This window comes from Netta rufina, assembly GCF_964035555.1.
Source record: "Netta rufina genome assembly, chromosome: 24".
NCBI classification, from domain to species: Eukaryota; Metazoa; Chordata; class Aves; order Anseriformes; family Anatidae; genus Netta; species Netta rufina.
In genome coordinates, this window is record NC_140148.1 from 3,984,677 (window position 1) to 4,002,195 (window position 17,519).

Sequence of the window (17,519 nt, forward strand, 5' to 3'; positions counted from 1 at the left end):
GTACTGTGTTAAAAAACGTAACTGTGTTAAAACATAAAACTGTGTGTGTGTGTGTAAGGGGGGGCTGAAGGGGAGAGGGGTATTGGCAAGGGGGATGCCTTTGTTTGGGAACTGGCTGGGCATTGTTTGGGTGATGGTGAGCAATTGTGTTCTGCATCACTTCTTTTGTTATTCTTTTAGTTGCTTTTTTTTTTTTTTTTTTCTTTAACATAAAACTTTCTTTATCTTATCCCATGACTTCTTCCACTTTTCTTTCCAATTTTCTTCCCCATCCCACTGTAGAGTAGGGGAAATGAACAAAAGGCTGTATGTTGTCTAGCTGCCTGCTGGTTTAAACTACAACAGATACATGTCTTTAAGTTCAATGACAAATACTACTGCCAGGCTGGGGAAGAGAAGCAATTATTTGTTTCTTTGATTGGTCCCTTTGGAAGAACTAACCAAATGCACAAATGAAGTCTTCAGGAAAGTAAAGAAATCATAAATGGATATCAGAGCACATTCTCTCCGAACTTCTCACCTTCTCTTTGAACATCAAGCAATCCATTCAACATTGGGAGAAGGATTCAAATTTGTAAGTGAAATTGTAGTATTTGCTATTTAAATATTTCTTACTGTAAATAAAAATAACACTTTGCGTCTTTCATGTATTATATTGGTTAAGGAAGATGGTAAAAATATGACAAAATGTATACATTTTTAACTAAATATTTTTAGTGAGAAACCACAAAATAAATCTTATTTCTCATACAACATGAATTTTCATGCAAAGAAGAAAAATAACACATACGATATCTTTCAATCGAAGATACCTTTTGTCAATCTTTTCCCTTCCCTTCCCTTCCCTTCCCTTCCCTTCCCTTCCCTTCCCTTCCCTTCCCTTCCCTTCCCTTCCCTTCCCTTCCCTTCCCTTCCCTTCCCTTCCCTTCCCTTCCCTTCCCTTCCCTTCCCTTCCCTTCCCTTCCCTTCCCGATTCATTCAAATAACTTTGAGAAAAAGGACTATTGTTACAAAAAGACACTATGAAGACCTCTATATTTAAGCACTTAAGAACTAAGCACATTATGAATGTTAATGTAATAGATTGCAAGAGTTTTGAAACCTTTTTCAAGAAGTTCTTCAAGGTATAATCCATATGATTTGCTTTTAATAACAAAAATATGTACTTTGAAGCCTTTTGAATTTAGACATATAAGTTTGTGAAAGCCAACATTGGCTCTCTTAACAAAGAAAAATGAGAAAAAAACTCAATGTTTTTCATTCAGATACATATGTTATCTGGATTTCAATTTTATTGTTTCTTTTTCTCCCCAATAATCGGACAGCAGTGATGTGATTCAGCTCTCAGAATAAGAATTCTTAATTTTGGGGTCTATATGTAGGTGTCCTCATGTGAGATAGGAGTTAAGATTCAATTGTCAAAGTGTCTAAAGCTGTCTAATACCCCTTGAGATATACTAGATGATAACCTCCAATTAATGATGGGCATGTAACAACTCATGGGTGTATATTGGATAGCTTAGGCTATCTTGAATAATAGTAAGTAACTATTTAGATAACTTAATCAGTCTGTATGTGTCAAAACTTCTCTTGTATTAGCATGTCAGTGTTCAAAAAGTGTTTGGACAATACACTTAGGCATATGGTTTAACTCTTAGGTTGTCCTGTGTGGAATCAGGAGTTGGACTAGATGACCCTTTTGAGTCCCTTCCAACTGAGGATATTCTACGGTTGCATGTTAGCTAACAGACTTACATCAGTAAAGACAAGAAAGTCAAGATACCAATTTAACTTAACAAAAAAGATTTGAATAAATTGTCCACCATTGAGGTGCTCAGAAATGTTCTGCTCAGCTCCCAGCTGCCATTTCACCAGGTCAGAGGTCCTTTTTAGGTCCTGTGTTATATCTAGCTAAAAGTAATTGATAATTACAGTACCTCATTGTATCTCAGCTGATACACACATTTGGAAATCTCAGATATCTTGAAGTTTCTTAAGTGGTACTACATAGCTATATGTATCCAACTGAATTTGTCCTTGGGGAAAGAGGATCCCAAAACTCAGTAGTTATTCAAGTTTGTACCCTTTCTATACAAGAACTGGAACATATTATGCAAAATGGGAACACACAAATTTTTCAAAATTCTTTGAAAATGTGACACAATATAGAAAATTTTCAAATTGGGTTGTGGATTAAGACCACAATTTCTGGATGTGTGGTCTACAGAGCAGAAAAACTTTATTTATGATAGCTATTTTAATTTCATTATAGTTGCAGCTTAAGTTCTGACTTTTATAAAAATTTCCACTTTACAAAGTAATAATGCATTGGTAGTGACTACGTAGATGCTGCTAATGATGTTGATAACTGTGATTTTCACAAGTATCTATGGGGATTGATTTTCTGGCAACTCTGTTCACAAACCCACAGATTAGTGCACTGTAAAATTTAGAAGAGGACAAGACAGAGTAACAGATTATTCTCTGTAGAAGGTCAAATAGGAGTTAGGCATTATGTAGCTCAGAGAATTCATAATCCTCTTGAGTTACGGTAATTTTCTTCTAACTAGCATGTCTTTGACTATCTTAATGATTAACGGTACTAGTAAGTATAGCACTATCAACTCTAACGTAGTGTGAAAGAAATGTAAAACAACTGTAAAATGTGAGAGAGATACAGAGAGACAAGTGAATTATATTCACTAATAATAAGTCATTGATGTCATTGTCTTTACAGAGGTAGATGGGAGACATGGAAGTTGGCAATCACACCACAGTCAAAGAGTTCATCCTTCTTGGATTTCCCATTGCTCCTCACTTGCAGATTCTCTTCTTTGCAATATTTCTCATAGCATATATCTTAGTTTTAGCAGAAAATGTAATCATCATTCTGGCTGTCTGGACAAACTATAACCTCCACTGCCCCATGTATTTCTTTCTAATTAACTTGTCCTTCCTGGAAATCTGGTATGTGACAGTCACACTTCCCAAGACAATGCTGAGCTTTGTATCAGAGGCAAAGGAAATCTCCTTCATGGGATGCATGACACAGCTGTACTTCTTCCTCAGCCTGGGAAACACTGAGTGCCTCCTCCTAGCAGTCATGGCATATGACCGCTATGTCGCCATCTGTAAGCCTTTCCATTACTCCACCATTATGAGACATATTGTCTGTGTCTACCTTACTATGGGATCCTGGTTGACTGGTTTCTTAATTTCTGGATGTAAAGTATTTTTTATCTCTCAGTTAACTTACTGTGGACCCAATATAATTAACCATTTCTTCTGTGATGTTTCGCCTCTCTTGAACTTAGCCTGCACAGATATGGAAAGAGCTGTTCTTATGGATTTTGTGGCTGCCTTATTTATTCTCCTGATGCCTCTCTCCATAGTAATGCTATCCTATGCCTATATTATCTTCACTGTTCTTCACATTTCATCTGTACAAGGTTGCCAGAAAGCCTTTTCCACCTGTGCCTCCCACCTTATAGTGGTTATTGTCTTCTATGCAACAAGCATTTTCATCTATGTGAGGCCCAAAACACTTGCAGTTCATGACTCACACAAAATTGTGTCTGCTTTCTATTCTATTGTTGTTCCTCTCTTCAACCCCATAATTTACAGCCTAAGGAACCAGGAAATCAAGGATGCTGTCAAAAAGGTTTTCTTCAACAAAACAGTTTCCTTGCAGAAGCATCAGCAGGTTTAATGAGAGATTGGAAAGATAAGAAAACCATATAAAAACATAGGATTTTATAATTAAATCAAGTTATGAAAATCTCTGGTTTGTACTTCAGAAGCTGAAGCAAGCTGGTCCAAAAAAAAAAATTTTTTTTTTCTTTAAAATTTGGAATTGCAGGGAACTGAATGATACACAGTCATACTCATGGTCTTATGTCACTATGAACGTCCCCGTAGGTCCTTTGAAGGAGAAATAATAGTAACAGTCAAAGGTAAATGTGGTGTTAAGGTCAGGGGAAAACTCCTGCTTTTGCAGTTCATTCTCCTGTGTAATCAATTCTTGTGATTTAACCTGTCATGCAGCTAAGTACCACACATCCATTCACTTACTCCCCTGTACTGGGACAGGGGAAAGAATAAGAAAATGTAAAAGTGTCAGAACTCATGGGTTGAAATAAGAACAGTTTAACAAGAAAATAATAAAAAAAATAAAAATAAAAACAAACAAACAAACAAACAAAAAACAATACAGAGAAAAGAGTAAACAAAACAAGTGCTGCACAACACAATTACTCGCCACCAACTAATTCACCAACAACTCCCAGCCAACCCCCAAGTAATGGGAGCTCCTCACTGGCCACCTTCCCCAAGTTTTATTGTTCAGCATGATGTCATATTGTATGGAATACCACTTTGGCCAGTTTGGGTCTGCTGTGCTGGTTGTGTCCCCCACAACTTCTGGTGCATCTCCAGTCCCCCAGCTCCTCTCAACCTGGCCAGGATGAGAAGCTGAAAATTCCTTGACTTGGTGTAAGCAATGTTCTACAACTAAAATATCAGTGTGTTATCAGCATTATTTTTCTGCTAAATCCAAAACACAGTACCATAACAGCTACAAGGAAGAAAATTAATCCTATCCCAGCCAAAACGAGGACAATATCTACCTCTTAGTCTATGTGCATCATGCTCACGTCCCACACTTTCCAATACATGCCAGTTAATCACCACCACACTTCTTGTCTTTTGACATATAAACACAGATATCATACCCTTAGTCTATAAGCCTTCCCACTAAAATGTCCATCGAGTTCATTTAGTTTATAATTTTGGGCTCCACCTGTCTTAATGGGGCATTTCTGAGGGCAAGAGAGATGGTGTATGGTGTTGGATAGTTGCATGATGAGGTCAGCTCTGATTCCATCTCCGCTTCACTTCGCTTGGTTCCACCAAAATCTTTTCTTCATTAGTTTGGATGATTCTTACTGTAATAACATTGACATGACATATAGCAACCATAGCAATGATGGCATCATATAGCAACTAACATCTTACAATTAAAATCATTGGCTATTCTTTGATAAAATCAAATCCCCTCAAGATACACATCAGACTTGCCAAACCCTATGCATTTTTCAACAAGTAGTCCCAGATCTTCAGCAAAAGTAATCCCACAGATGTGTTTGCCTTTGCCTGAGGCAGCAATAACCCAGACTGTCTTCCCCAGCATGTTTTTTGTACGTGCTCTTCAGGGACTTTATCCCCTTTTAAAGCACATGCAGGTTTCAATTGGGAGGACCATATCAATTAGCAAATAATTGAGTATTAACTAACCAAGTGGCTTTTGCTAAATCTGTATCTCCGTGCTTGAATGTTCCATCATCCATTGCTCTCAGTTTTTTAAAGTCCACCATATTATTGTCTTCCCAGGGGCTGGTGCATGACAGGGAATCTTATACACCTACTCAAAGCCATATTCTTTGTTTCAGGTGTCTATGAGGTTGTTTCAGAAATGAGTCCTGTTTTCCGATTCAGTTCTTTCTGGAGTGTCACCTTGCCATAAATCTTTCTTTTCAAGGCCCAGGACGGTGTTTCCGATAGTGGCATGAAGCACTGAGTGTGTTTCAAACCTTCTGGTGGTAGCTTGCACCATAAAGCCAAAAGGTTGTGGTCAATGGTTCTATGTCTCTGTGGAGACCAGTCACAAATGGTGTCCCTCAGGGGTTGGTCTTAGGACCAGTGCTCTTCAACATCTTTATCAATGACATAGATGACGGAATCAAGTGTACCCTTAGCAAGTTTGCAGATGACACCAAGCTGAGCAGTGCAGTCGATGCAATATAGGGAAGGGATGCCATCCAGAGGCATCACCTAATGCATCACCTAATGCAAGGTGTTGCACTTGGGCTGGGGCAATCCCAGGTATTTACATAGACTGGGCGAAGAATGTGAGAGTAGCCATGCAGAGAAGGACTTGGGGGTCCTGATGCGGCTCTAGGCAGCCTGCTCTAGTAGTTGGCAACCCTGCCCAGAGCAGGGGGGTTGAAACTAGGTGATCTTTAAGGTCCTTTTCAACCCAGGCCATTCTGTGATTCTATGATAAAAGAAGGGAGATTTAGATTAGATGTTAGGAGGAAATTCTTTACGCAGAGGGTAGTGAGGCATTGGAACAGGTTGCCCAGAGAGGTTGTGGATTCCCCGTCCCTGGAGGTGTTCAAGACCAGGCTGGATGAGGCCCTTGGGAACCTGATCTAGTGCGTAGCATCCCTGCCAGAGGCACACATTTAAGGTTAAAAAAAAAAAAAGAAAAAAAAAGTTTTCTGCTGATGCACCTTCTCTCCTTTGCCTGTAAAGCTTTTCTAGGCAGCTAGCTCAGTTTGTAACAACTATGTTGTAAATGTGTAATGTCAAGACACCCGAATGTAATCCTAAACTTCTTGTAGACAAAAATGGTAAGATTTATCACCCAAACGTAGATTCTACAGTACGTATATCTAATTCTGAGCCAGTAACTCTTTAGAACAGATGATGGCAGTATTAGCTATTTTTTATTAAATGTTTACTGAACACACTTTAAATGCATCTCTGCTTGTTTGATAACAAGTTTAAAATCTGAAATTACATCAACAACTGATTGAAAATTTCCTTTAAAAACTTAGCCACTGAAATTTTGTTTTTCAATAAATATATCTTATTTCTGAAAAATATGAGACACAACCCAACATAGGGGCTTCGTGAGGTTTTCTTATTCTTTTTTTTTTTTTTTCATAGAATCACAGAATATCCCAAGGTGGAAGGGACCCATAAGGATCATTAAGTCCAACTCCTGGCACCGCACAGGTGTGCCCAAAAGTTTAGACCATGTGACTAAGTGCACAGTCCAATCGCTTTTTAAATTCAGACAGGCTTGGTGCAGTGACTACGTCCCTGGGGAGCCTGTTCCAGTGTGCAACCACCCTCTCGGTGAAGAACCTCTTCCTGATGTCCAGCCTAAACTTTCCCTGCCTCAGCTTAACACCATTCCCGCAGGTCCTATCACTGGTGTTTACAGAGAATAGGTCACCTGCCTCTCCACTCCCCCTCACAAGGAAGCTGTAGACCGCGATGATGTCCCCTCAGCCTCCTCTTCTCCAGGCAGAAGAGGCCCAGTGCCCTCAGCCGCTTCTCATACATCTTCCCCTCTAGGCCCTTCACCATCTTTGTTGCCCTCCTCTGGACAATCTCCAACAGTTTAATGTCCTTCTTGTACTGTGGTGCCCAGAACTGCACACAGTACTCAAGGTGAGGCCGGACCAACGCAGAGTAGAGTGGGACAATCACCTCCCTCGACTGACTAGCAATGCTGTGCTTGATGCACCCCAGGATACGGTTGGCCTTCATGGCTGCTGGGGCACACTGCTGGCTCATATTCAACTTGCTATCAACCACAACCCCCAGATCCCTCTCTGTGGGGCTGCCTTACAGTGTCTCATCGCACAGTCTGCACATATAGCCAGGGTTGCCCCATCCCAGGTGTAGGAAAAATACATGAATGCAGCCCCCCTCTAACACAAATTATGCAGTCGAGTTTCCCGCATTTGGGGAAATTGCAGGAGTCAGCACACCCGGAGTGCAGGGGATGAGTCTTGCCCTGGGAAAACCACCTGCCTGATCATGGTGTCTCCCCTGCTAGATAAGTAGAGACACAACCCAACATATGGGCTTCATGAGGTCTTCTTATTCATTATTTTTATTATTATTATTATTATTATTATTATTTTTTCACAACAAAAGGAAGTAGAAAAGGTAAAAGAAAATGGTTAGATTGTTAATTGTTTTCTTTCTAGCTCTTGGTAGGTGTTTTTGTTTTTGTTGTTGTTGTTGTTGTTTTTCCAGATTGATATATTCGAATTTGGGTTACAGAATCATGCTTGGGCAGTATCATTTTTCAGCTAACTTTCCTTCAAAAATATTATTATTTTTCATTAGTTTTACGTCATTTTTCAGTAAAGGATTATATATACCTTTGATGGAATCTGGGAATATTTTACATTTAAGTTTCATGGTTCTTGAATCCAAAAACTTTTAAAGTTTTGGTTGCCTAAAAAATTGAACAAATTAAAACATAACATTGTTACTCGTTATTTTTTAAGCTGCTGCTAAAGCATAAAGGATTTGGATTTACTCTTCTTTTTCTCACTCTTATTCTTATCCTTATTCTTATTCTTTTCTTGTTTATTTTTCATTTAATGAGGGAAAAAAAATCAGACATTGTAGATAAAGTGTTGATTAAATAAAAGATTTTTTGGCATAGAGAAACATAATTTCCCAACCCTATGAAATCTCTGGTCAGTAGCTATCCACTATTTCCTTGAGTTTTCTTGACAAGTCTGTGGTACCAGTTGAATATTTGTTTTCACTCTTTGCTTTTGCAAGGCCTTCCTTCCAATACAGAACCATATTCACACAGTGAAGAGAACAAAGAACTTCAGCTTTCTGATGGGTTGGTAATGAGCTTGGAAAATGAAGTATACAAATGAAGAAATGAAGTATCCAAATGGTTGGGCACACTGAGTTCCTCAAGACAAAGAGAGAAATGGCCAGGGGCTACAGTGCAGGACTTCTGGAATGAGACTGAATAGCAAGAGGAAGTGTAGAGCAGAAAGAGCCTGACTTCAGCTCTGAGTTGTGACATGGTGCCCTCACAGACACAGGGGACACAGGGAGAACTAGAGCACTGTCAGTCATCCAAGTAGAAATGTTAAACTCCCATTTTTATTTTATTTTATTTTATTTTATTTTATTTTATTTTATTTTATTTTATTTTATTTTATTTTATTTTATTTTATTTTATTTTATTTTATTTTATTTTATTTTATTTTATTTTATTTCCAGATGTCTGTCCAGGCCACAAATCAGATCAGTTCATGATGATGTCATTGCAGCAGTTTCAGATGTTCTCCTGTCACACACTAATCCAAGGTTGTTCACATCCTGTTCACATTGTCTTGTTTGTCATGGCTCACCACTTCCAGCTACTGTATGCATATGTATTGCTTATACAAAGCAAGGCTATGATACAGCAACTCGGCTAGACAAATACATTGTAGTGAAGCATGCTGAAATTTAGGCCACATACTTAAGTGATCAAGGTGAGGTAATACTTAGCAAGTCACAATGCCAGGCAAAGTACTTGCAGCAGGTACCTGTTTCTTGTTGGGTAAATCCAGTTTCATGCCTGGCTCATAAAGGCTTTGGAAATGGGCTTGTTTCCAGCCCAAGAGACTCCGTCTGTAACAGCTGTCCCAGGGAAGCTGGGGACTGGGCAATTGCAGGCACAGAACACCACTACTCAGTGGCATACACTGTAGGTTCCATTTACCAAGTTGATGTCTATGGCAGTAGATGGCAACTTCTATTCACAAACACATAAATCTGGGCAGAGCTCTGACATGAGTCAAGGTCCGAGATCCCTCCTCAGGAGAGCGAGACACACACTGCAGCTGTTTGAGGTGACAAGACGTGGCTGGCAAGCAGCAATTTCAATACAGCAGTTCCACCTTCAGGACATGATGTTGAGATATGAGTAGCTTAGTGGGTAGTATTGATGATAGGATGTTTGGACTAGGTGATTTTGTAGGTCCTTTCCAATCTTGTGTTTCTATGATTCTATGACAGTCCTGTTGACAGTGCAGGCAGTTGGTGGGTGAATTTCTCCCCCGGGTTACTGCTTTCACTATGTACTGCTTTCTAACGTAGACATTCAACATGAGCTCCCAACTGTTTCACTGGTCACATCACCCCAAAGCCAAATTCAGAGTTTCTCCATCTCCAAAGCCGATTCGCTGTTGTTACCCAGGTTCCTTTCTTACCTCTCCATGCAACAGCCATAATTCCTGCCTCACTCACTGTTTAAATTAATAGATGGCCACACTCCCATTTCATCACATTCTTCCAATAGGCGTCACCTGTGTCACGCTACACCCCCGTTCCCCTCGCTTTGACCTGGGGAGCCGCACATTCCCCAGCGCCTGCCGGGCTCACGGCAGCCGTTTCTCCGTCGCCACCTTCCCACCACGGGACCCGTCACCCATGGCGGCCGCCTGCCGCCCTTGGAGTTCCCGCCTCAGCCCCTCCTGTCAGCGCCCGCAACACGCGGGCCCTTTACGGATCCCCCAGGGGGGTGGGGAACTGCACGCGCCGGGACACCAAGGGCGGTAGGGAGACCGACTGCGCTCGGCGGGCGGGAGCGGTTGCGCATGCGCAGCCGGCAGCAATGCGGGTGCTGGTGGGTGAGTGCGGGGCGCGGCTGCGCGGGGAGCTGTGAGGGGAGCTGTGAGGGGGGGGGGGCGGCTGCTGCGGAGTGGGGTTCCCCGGGGAGCCGTAGGGCGCAGGGGGGGCTGCAGGAGCTCTGAGGGAGATGTGGTTTGGGAATTGGGGGGGGGAGGGGCTGGGCCTGGATTCACGGAATCACAGAATCGTTCAGGTTGGAAGAGATCTCCAAGATCACCCAGTCCGACTTTTGACCTAACACTAACAGTCCTCCACTAAACCATATCACTAAGCTCTACATCTAAACGTCTTTTAAAGACCTCCAGGAAATGGTGACTCCACCACTTCCCTGGGCAGCCCATTCCAATGCCTAACAACCGTGTCGGTAAATAAGTTTTTCCTACTACCCAACCTAAAACTCCCCTGGCGCAACTTTAGCCCATTCCCCCTCGTCCTGTCACCAGGCACGTGGGAGAACAGACCAACCCCCACCTCGCTACAGCCTCCCTTGAGGTACCTAAAAAGAGCGATAAGGTCACCCCTGAGCCTCCTCTTCTCCAGGCTGAACAAGCCCAGCTCCCTCAGCCGCTCCTCATAAGACTTGCCCTCCAGACCCCTCACCAGCTTCAATGCCTTTTTGTGGACCCGCTCGAGCACCTCAATGTCCTGTGTGATTCAGCATAATGTGGGTAGCCGTTGGGATCCAGGCACCCTGAGGGATAGGATGCAGTGCGTGGAGCCAGGGTATAGGGAGTGGTGGAGGCCTGCAGTGGGAGGGCTGGGGAGAGGGTGATCAGGGCCCAGTGGTGTACCCTAGGAGGATGGCCATGGTAACAGGAACTCCTGCGGTAGCTTTGCAAGCTGCTTCTGGTCTCTAATATCCTGTCTTTTTCACAGGTGGTGGGACTGGATTTGTGGGCAGAGCCCTGACCCATTTGCTTCAGAGCCATGGTCATGAGGTGACCCATGTCTCTCGACAAGGGGGCAAGAATCACATCAGCTGGGTACGAAATAAGAGTGATTACAGAAGGGAAACCATGTCAAGGCTGAGGAACTAGCCTACCTGGCATGGCATGCAGGGAATTTGCAGTGGGGAAACTGTTTCCCACTGATGTACCCTGCATCTCCTAGGTGCTGTACTGGTTGTGGTCAGTTGGGGTGGGTACTGCTGCAGCTCCAAGGAGCAAAATGTTCTCCATTCATGCTTGTGCGACAGGCAGTGTTTTACAAAGGTCAGGAAGTAACTGGCTGGATGTCTTGGGAGCTCATCCTGCTTGGTTGTTGGGAAGGCTTGAGAAGAGGGAAGGCTGGGTGTGTGATGTCTCTGTTACCCCTGCCTAGGAAGAGTTGTCCCGCCTTGGACTGCCCCAGTGCGATGCAGTGGTGAACTTGGCTGGTGAGAATGTCCTCAACCCTTTCCGCAGGTAACGTAGTGTTGTAACTTAGTGTTCCATAGTGTTGTGGGGACAAGGTGAAGGCAAGACAGCCCAATGTTGTCAGAAAATGTGGAGTGGGTCTGGCAAGGGAGTAGGGTGTCCAGAAAGGACAACCTGGGTTCCCTGGCTGTTGACATCTGAGTCTTCAGGTATCCAAAACATTTCTGTAGGCCTGTCAAGTCCCCAGAGAATTTTAAAAGATGCATTTTCTTCTGGACTGACAGGTGGAGGCCAGGCAAAGTAGTTGCATATGTCCAAAAAGGCACCAGATGCCTATGCTTAGACAATACTTAATAATATGCTTAGATAAAGTCAGAACCAAAATGGACTGTGGAAGTTGTTCTTGTATTGCTGAGGGTGTTTTTGGAAATGCCTCTTCCAGGTGCTTGAGGAGAATTCACACAGCTTTGGTGCCCACATTTTCTAATGTGTTTGCCCTAAGGGCATCCAAAACCTATAGCCTGTTCTGGGAAATGGTGAGCCGTGTTCTCCCACAGTTACCGTATGTTTAGGTAGTAATATTCTATGTCCTCCTTCTACTCTGGGGTGGGGGGAATTTATGTGACATCTCCTGTGCTTGTGAGGTGACGGTGGGGGCTCCCCATGGGGCTATTGTTTCCTGGGATATCCTGGTGGGAAGTATGAGTGGCTCTTCTTTTTCCAGATGGGGAGATGCTTTCTGCAAGGAAGTTATCAGCAGCCGAGTTGAAACCACCAGGACCTTGGCCAAAGCCATTGCTGATGCTGACCAGCCACCCAATGCTTGGGTCGTCGTCACCGGCGTAGGTATTGGTTGGGCCCAGCGTGCCTCATGCTGATGAGGAGAGGTGTACCTCCAGACAGAAGCATGCTTCTGGGGAAAATATGTCTTGCCTTGAAAGGCCAGCTTTATTGTCATCAGCATCACTGCGACTAGGCAAGGCTTGGTCAGCTTTTTTTTGTGCTGCAGTGGAACTTGGATTCTCATGCTTTCACTTGGTAGCATTAGGACAGGACTTAATGTTTTCCCTGTGAAAGCCTTAAGGCATCTGTAGAACCAAGTTGTCGAAGCTGAATCCCCCCATACATCTCCAGCTTTGCATTTCTGCTTCCTACAGGCTTTGAAGCTGCTGCGGGTTAGCATTTATGACAGACAGGAAGCTCCTTTCTATGCAGCCAGCTCAGTGCCTTGTTTGCTGGTGCATTTGATTCATGGCGTTGCCATCTCAGCTGGAATACTAGCACATGCTGTTGAACCTGCAGAGTGCATTTGTAGTTCAAAACCTAGTGCTGTTCATATGAGGATGTCCCTGGAGACAGGGATAAGGGTTGGGGAGAAGAGGGCCAGCTGATGTTGGGATTCAATCCCAACCCGCTTTTTGCTGTTATACCCACAGGCTATTACCGCCCTAGCCCCACAGCTGAGTATACTGAGGATAGCCCTGGAGGGAATTTTGACTTCTTCTCACGTCTGGTGAGCTCCTGGGAAGCTGCAGCTGTCATCCCTGATGGTCCAACTCGTGGTGTTCTGGTGAGATCTGGTAAGACAGGGCATCATGCATGACTGGAGTGGCTCTGCTTTGGAGCTGGGGCAGGAGGGGAAGGGGGGGGAGAAGTGCATCAGATTATGTATCTTGTCTTGTTGGGGTGCGGTCCCAGGTCCCGCCCTCTAAGGATTGTCTCCAGGCTGTAGGTCTGGGGCTGGAGAGGGTCCCTGTGTCACTCTGTTCTTTCCACAGGTGTAGTGCTGGGCCGAGGTGGTGGCGCAATCTCTCAGATGCTCTGGCCATTCTGGCTAGGACTGGGAGGCCCCATAGGGTCTGGGCACCAGCCATTCCCGTGGATCCACATTCAGGACCTGGCTGGGATCATATGTCATGCCCTGGAGAATGAGTGCCTGCAAGGGGTCTTTAATGGTGTCTCCCCATCTTCTCCTGCCACCTCCAACAGCACCTTCACTCAGGAGTTTGCTGCAGCCCTGGGACGCCCAGCCCTACTGCCAATGCCTGCCTGGGCCGTGCGAGCTGTCTTTGGGGTCGAGCGGGCTGTTATGTTGTTGGAGGGCCAGAAAGTGGTACCAAAGCGCACCCTGGAGAGCGGCTACCATTTCATCTTTCCTGACCTTTCTGCAGCTTTGAAGGACATCGTGGCTTGAGCATTCCTTGTTCAGGCTGTTTAGGGCCTTGTTTTTGTGGTTCCCTGGCTCATATACCTTTCCTTGGGTGAAAGAGGGTGTCTTTTCCTGTTCTGTCTTCTTTTGCTCATCGCCAGTTTAGGAGCTCTTAAAGGATTGTGACTGCTGAATCTGCCATCTCTTTTCCACAGCATTTATGTGAGCTGCTCACAGAGCACTTTGGGGGAAGGATGTCTCTGCCCCCTGCAAAAGAGGTATGGTAGCAGGGAAGATTTTCAGGTGTTGTAACTCTTCTCCATGTTACTGGAAGTCTCTCTTCCTTTTTTTCCCAATGTCTTTCACCACATGATCACAAGAGACTTAGTTACGCTCTTCTGTTTTCCTTGTCTCAATCTCATAGGAAATTGTAATTAATTAATTGTAAGCTTGTAATTAAGATAGGGGGGGATCCATTTGAGGAGGTACAGAGAGTGATGGATATGGGTGACTTGGAGACCTTGCCTTCTCCTTTTTTTCTGGTAGATTCGTGCTAGAGCAAAGGTGTCAGAACCTCCAGCTGACTCGGCCTGAGCATTGTGCCCCTACAGGTGGATTTGCAGGATTCCATAGTACGTAAGGGTTTTCATTCATAAGTTTTTCTGCTTTATGACAAGTTACTACAAATCACTGCTAGCATGTATACGTGTGTTTAATAACACAAGTATATTTATCGAGCTATTATGAATTATTATCAGGAAAACAAGTGTGTGTATTTGTATGTGTTTATATATAAAAAGTCAATAGCAGTAGTCAGTAATAAAGCAGTAAGCATATATACTAATATTACAGGTTATTACAAACAATGCTAGTGAAATTGCAAGCATTCTCATTATTGATTACTTATAGGCACATACATATATTCAAAACGTAACCAGTGCCACTAGCTAACAAATCAATCCCCAAAGTGGGGATCAAGCTGTCTTCAAAGTGGTCTAACTAGGAAAACCACCCTCAGAAAGGGGTTAGTAAAGAAAGCTGACCTTAGAAAAGTCAATTTTCAACTTGACAGTTTTATTTTGCCAAATGGTATGCAGAAGATAGTTAAATGAGCAGAAGGCTACAAAGATAATGAGGGGAGTGGAGTACCTCTCATACGAGGAGAGGCTGAGAGAGCTGGGCCTCTTTAGCTTGGAGAAGACTGAGCGTGGGTCTTATTTCAATGAGTACAAATACCTGAAGGGAGGGTGTCAAGAGCATGGGGTCAGACTCTTTTCAGTGGTGCCTAGCAACAGGACAAGAGACAACGGGCACAAGTTGAAACACAGAAATTTCCAGCTATTAAGGAACATTTTTTTTTACTGTGAGGGTGACAGACCACTAGAACAGGTTGCGCAGAGAGGTTGTGGACTCTCTTTCTTTGGATATATTCAAAACCTGCCTGGATGCCATCCCATGCAATGTGCTCTAGGTGATCCTGCTTGGCGGGGGGGCAGATGATCTCAAGATGTCCCTTCCAACCTCAGCCATTCTGTGATTCTGTACGGTGCGGTGCAGTGCCTTCTTGCATATTAGTGGAGACTTTGTGGATGGAGCTATATTTAGCATATTCTGCACCTACATTGTCTATGAAACATACACTCCAGTAAGAAAACCATGTTCTCTGAAATCCTGGTTTTTCAACAAAAGGAATTAATTTTTCTCAACAAGGAATTATTTGGCCAATTCTACTTGAGAGGCAATACAAGAGGTAAATTACAGGGCAAGTAAGCGCCAAGACAGAAAAAATGGCACAGTTTATTTCAACTCAAAGTAGAAATTGTGTTGGTTGAATCTCTCCCTAGAAATGCCTTTTGCAGGAATCCTTAGGAATCCATAGGATTCTATGTTGCAGATGCCTATAACTGTATAGAGAAACACTACAATCAATGTGTGATGAGGTAGTGGAACAGGTTGCCCTGGAAAGTTGTGGATTTCCCATCCCTGGAAGTGTTCAAGGACAGGTTGGATGGGGCTTTGAGCAACTTGGTCTAGAGGGTGGCATCCCTGCCCATGGGAGAGGGTTTGAAGTTAGATCATCTTTAAGCTCTCTTCCAATCCAAATATATGATTCTATGCCTCCCATAAGACCATGACCACATTGCCTTTGATTTTCACTTAACAATTTCAGTGGACTAGCTATGTTGGATGAGAAGCAAAAGCTTGCCTACAAACTAGATGATCCAGCAGCATACACATTGTCCCTTTGTGGGGAAGCAATCAACTCATTCAAAGGCAGCGATGGAAGAGGGGAGGCAGTCATGCTCCAGAAAGGCAGCATCAACGTTCAAAGTTCAACTATAAACTGAAATCTTGAATTAACATGCTTGCAACCATTTTGACTCTCTGCATCAGAACCTCAAGTCCATTAATAATTCTAGAAAGTCTCAAAACCTACCAGATTATTTCTCAAAAGAAAAAAAAGAAAATAAGAAAAGAAAGATTTTTAACAGTAACTTCATAGCACTACTCATATGATTCCTTTACACAGCTTGGTTCTCCTCTAAATGATTCCATACAGTAATTAGTATCACCCTATGGCTTTTTTGATGGAAGAAAATTTCTTAAAGATTACTGTTTATGTATTATGCTCTTACATAATGTACATCATGGAGTTGCTCCTAAGAGAACTTCATTAACAAACAAAACAACAACAGCAACAAAAACAGTTTTATTTACTTCAAAATACTTAACTGTTTCTTTATTATATTTTTCCACACGTAAGAATGTATTTGCTGACCAGCTTCCACACTGAGCTTCTGATCTCCTTGTTACACAGGGTATAGATTATGGGATTAGTCAGGGGGAAGATGACTGTATGGAAAAGAGCAACAATCTTTTCCATTGGGACAGCTTGGAAGGGTAAGACATAGATATACATAGCTGGGCCACACATGACAAAAACCACAATGATGTGGGAAACACAGGTGGAAGCAATTTTGCTCTTTGCCTTGGAGGACTGTGTCCGGAGCTTCAGCAGCAGGACAGCGTAGGAGATGAGCAGAAGTGCAGAACACATGACAATGACAACTCCATTGTTGAGAAATATCAAAAGTTCCACTATGTGAGTATCAGCACAGGCCAATTTAACCAGCTGATGGACATCACAGAAGAAGTTGTCCAGGATGTTGGGGCCACAGAAGGGGAGAGCAATGGTGAGAGCAAATAGAGTGATGCCATGGATGAAGCCCCCTGCCCATGAAGCTCCAACCAGGACATAGCATACTGCCCTGTTCACAAGCCTGGTGTAGTGAAAAGGTTTGCAAATGGCTACATAGCGGTCATAGGCCATGGCCACGAGCAGGAAAGCTTCAGCTGCTCCCAGGAAGTGGAGGAAGAAAAGCTGGGCCATGCAAGCATTGTAGCAGATTGTCTTACGGTGTGAGAAAAAGTCAGCCAACATTTTAGGTGGGGTCACACAACAGTAACAGATGTCCAAGAATGCCAAATTGGCCAGGAAAAAATACATGGGTGTTCCCAGTTGGGACTCTCCTTGAATTGTGAGAATGATAAGGACGTTGCCTGGGAGAATTATCATATAGAACAGCAGGAAGAAGAAGAAGAGAAGCATCTGGACTTTGTGGGTTTGAGAAAATCCTAACAGAACAAACTCTTTAACTACTGTGTTGTTCTCATACTCCATTTGGACTCTGTAAAACCCTGAAAAACAGTAATCAAAGAAAAATGAACAAATACAAGTGTAAATATACTAGAATATTTAATTAACTTCAGGTATACTTAGACTG

At 43.1% G+C, this 17,519-nt stretch overlaps 3 protein-coding genes across 3 annotated transcripts; 2 read left to right on the forward strand and 1 right to left on the reverse strand.

Annotated features, from left to right (window-relative positions):
• Positions 1 to 2,752: 2,752 nt before the first annotated feature.
• LOC311218449 (olfactory receptor 6A2-like) lies at positions 2,753 to 3,709 on the forward strand (the record flags this gene model as incomplete). Its single annotated transcript, XM_084301132.1, has 1 exon — positions 2,753 to 3,709. The coding sequence occupies one exon, from the start codon at positions 2,753 to 2,755 to the stop codon at positions 3,707 to 3,709; it is 957 nt and encodes a 318-aa protein (XP_084157258.1).
• A 6,504-nt stretch (positions 3,710 to 10,213) lies between these two features.
• On the forward strand, positions 10,214 to 14,563 carry SDR39U1 (short chain dehydrogenase/reductase family 39U member 1; the record flags this gene model as incomplete). Its single annotated transcript, XM_084301326.1, has 6 exons — positions 10,214 to 10,229; positions 11,107 to 11,213; positions 11,551 to 11,633; positions 12,310 to 12,431; positions 13,022 to 13,165; positions 13,364 to 14,563. The coding sequence occupies 6 exons, from the start codon at positions 10,214 to 10,216 to the stop codon at positions 13,777 to 13,779; spliced, it is 888 nt and encodes a 295-aa protein (XP_084157452.1). The 3' UTR covers positions 13,780 to 14,563.
• A 1,696-nt stretch (positions 14,564 to 16,259) lies between these two features.
• On the reverse strand, positions 16,260 to 17,478 carry LOC311218592 (olfactory receptor 4N5-like). Its single transcript, XM_084301325.1, has one exon. The coding sequence runs from the start codon at positions 17,414 to 17,416 to the stop codon at positions 16,478 to 16,480; it is 939 nt and encodes a 312-aa protein (XP_084157451.1). The 5' UTR covers positions 17,417 to 17,478; the 3' UTR covers positions 16,260 to 16,477.
• Between the last annotated feature and the right edge of the window lie 41 nt (positions 17,479 to 17,519).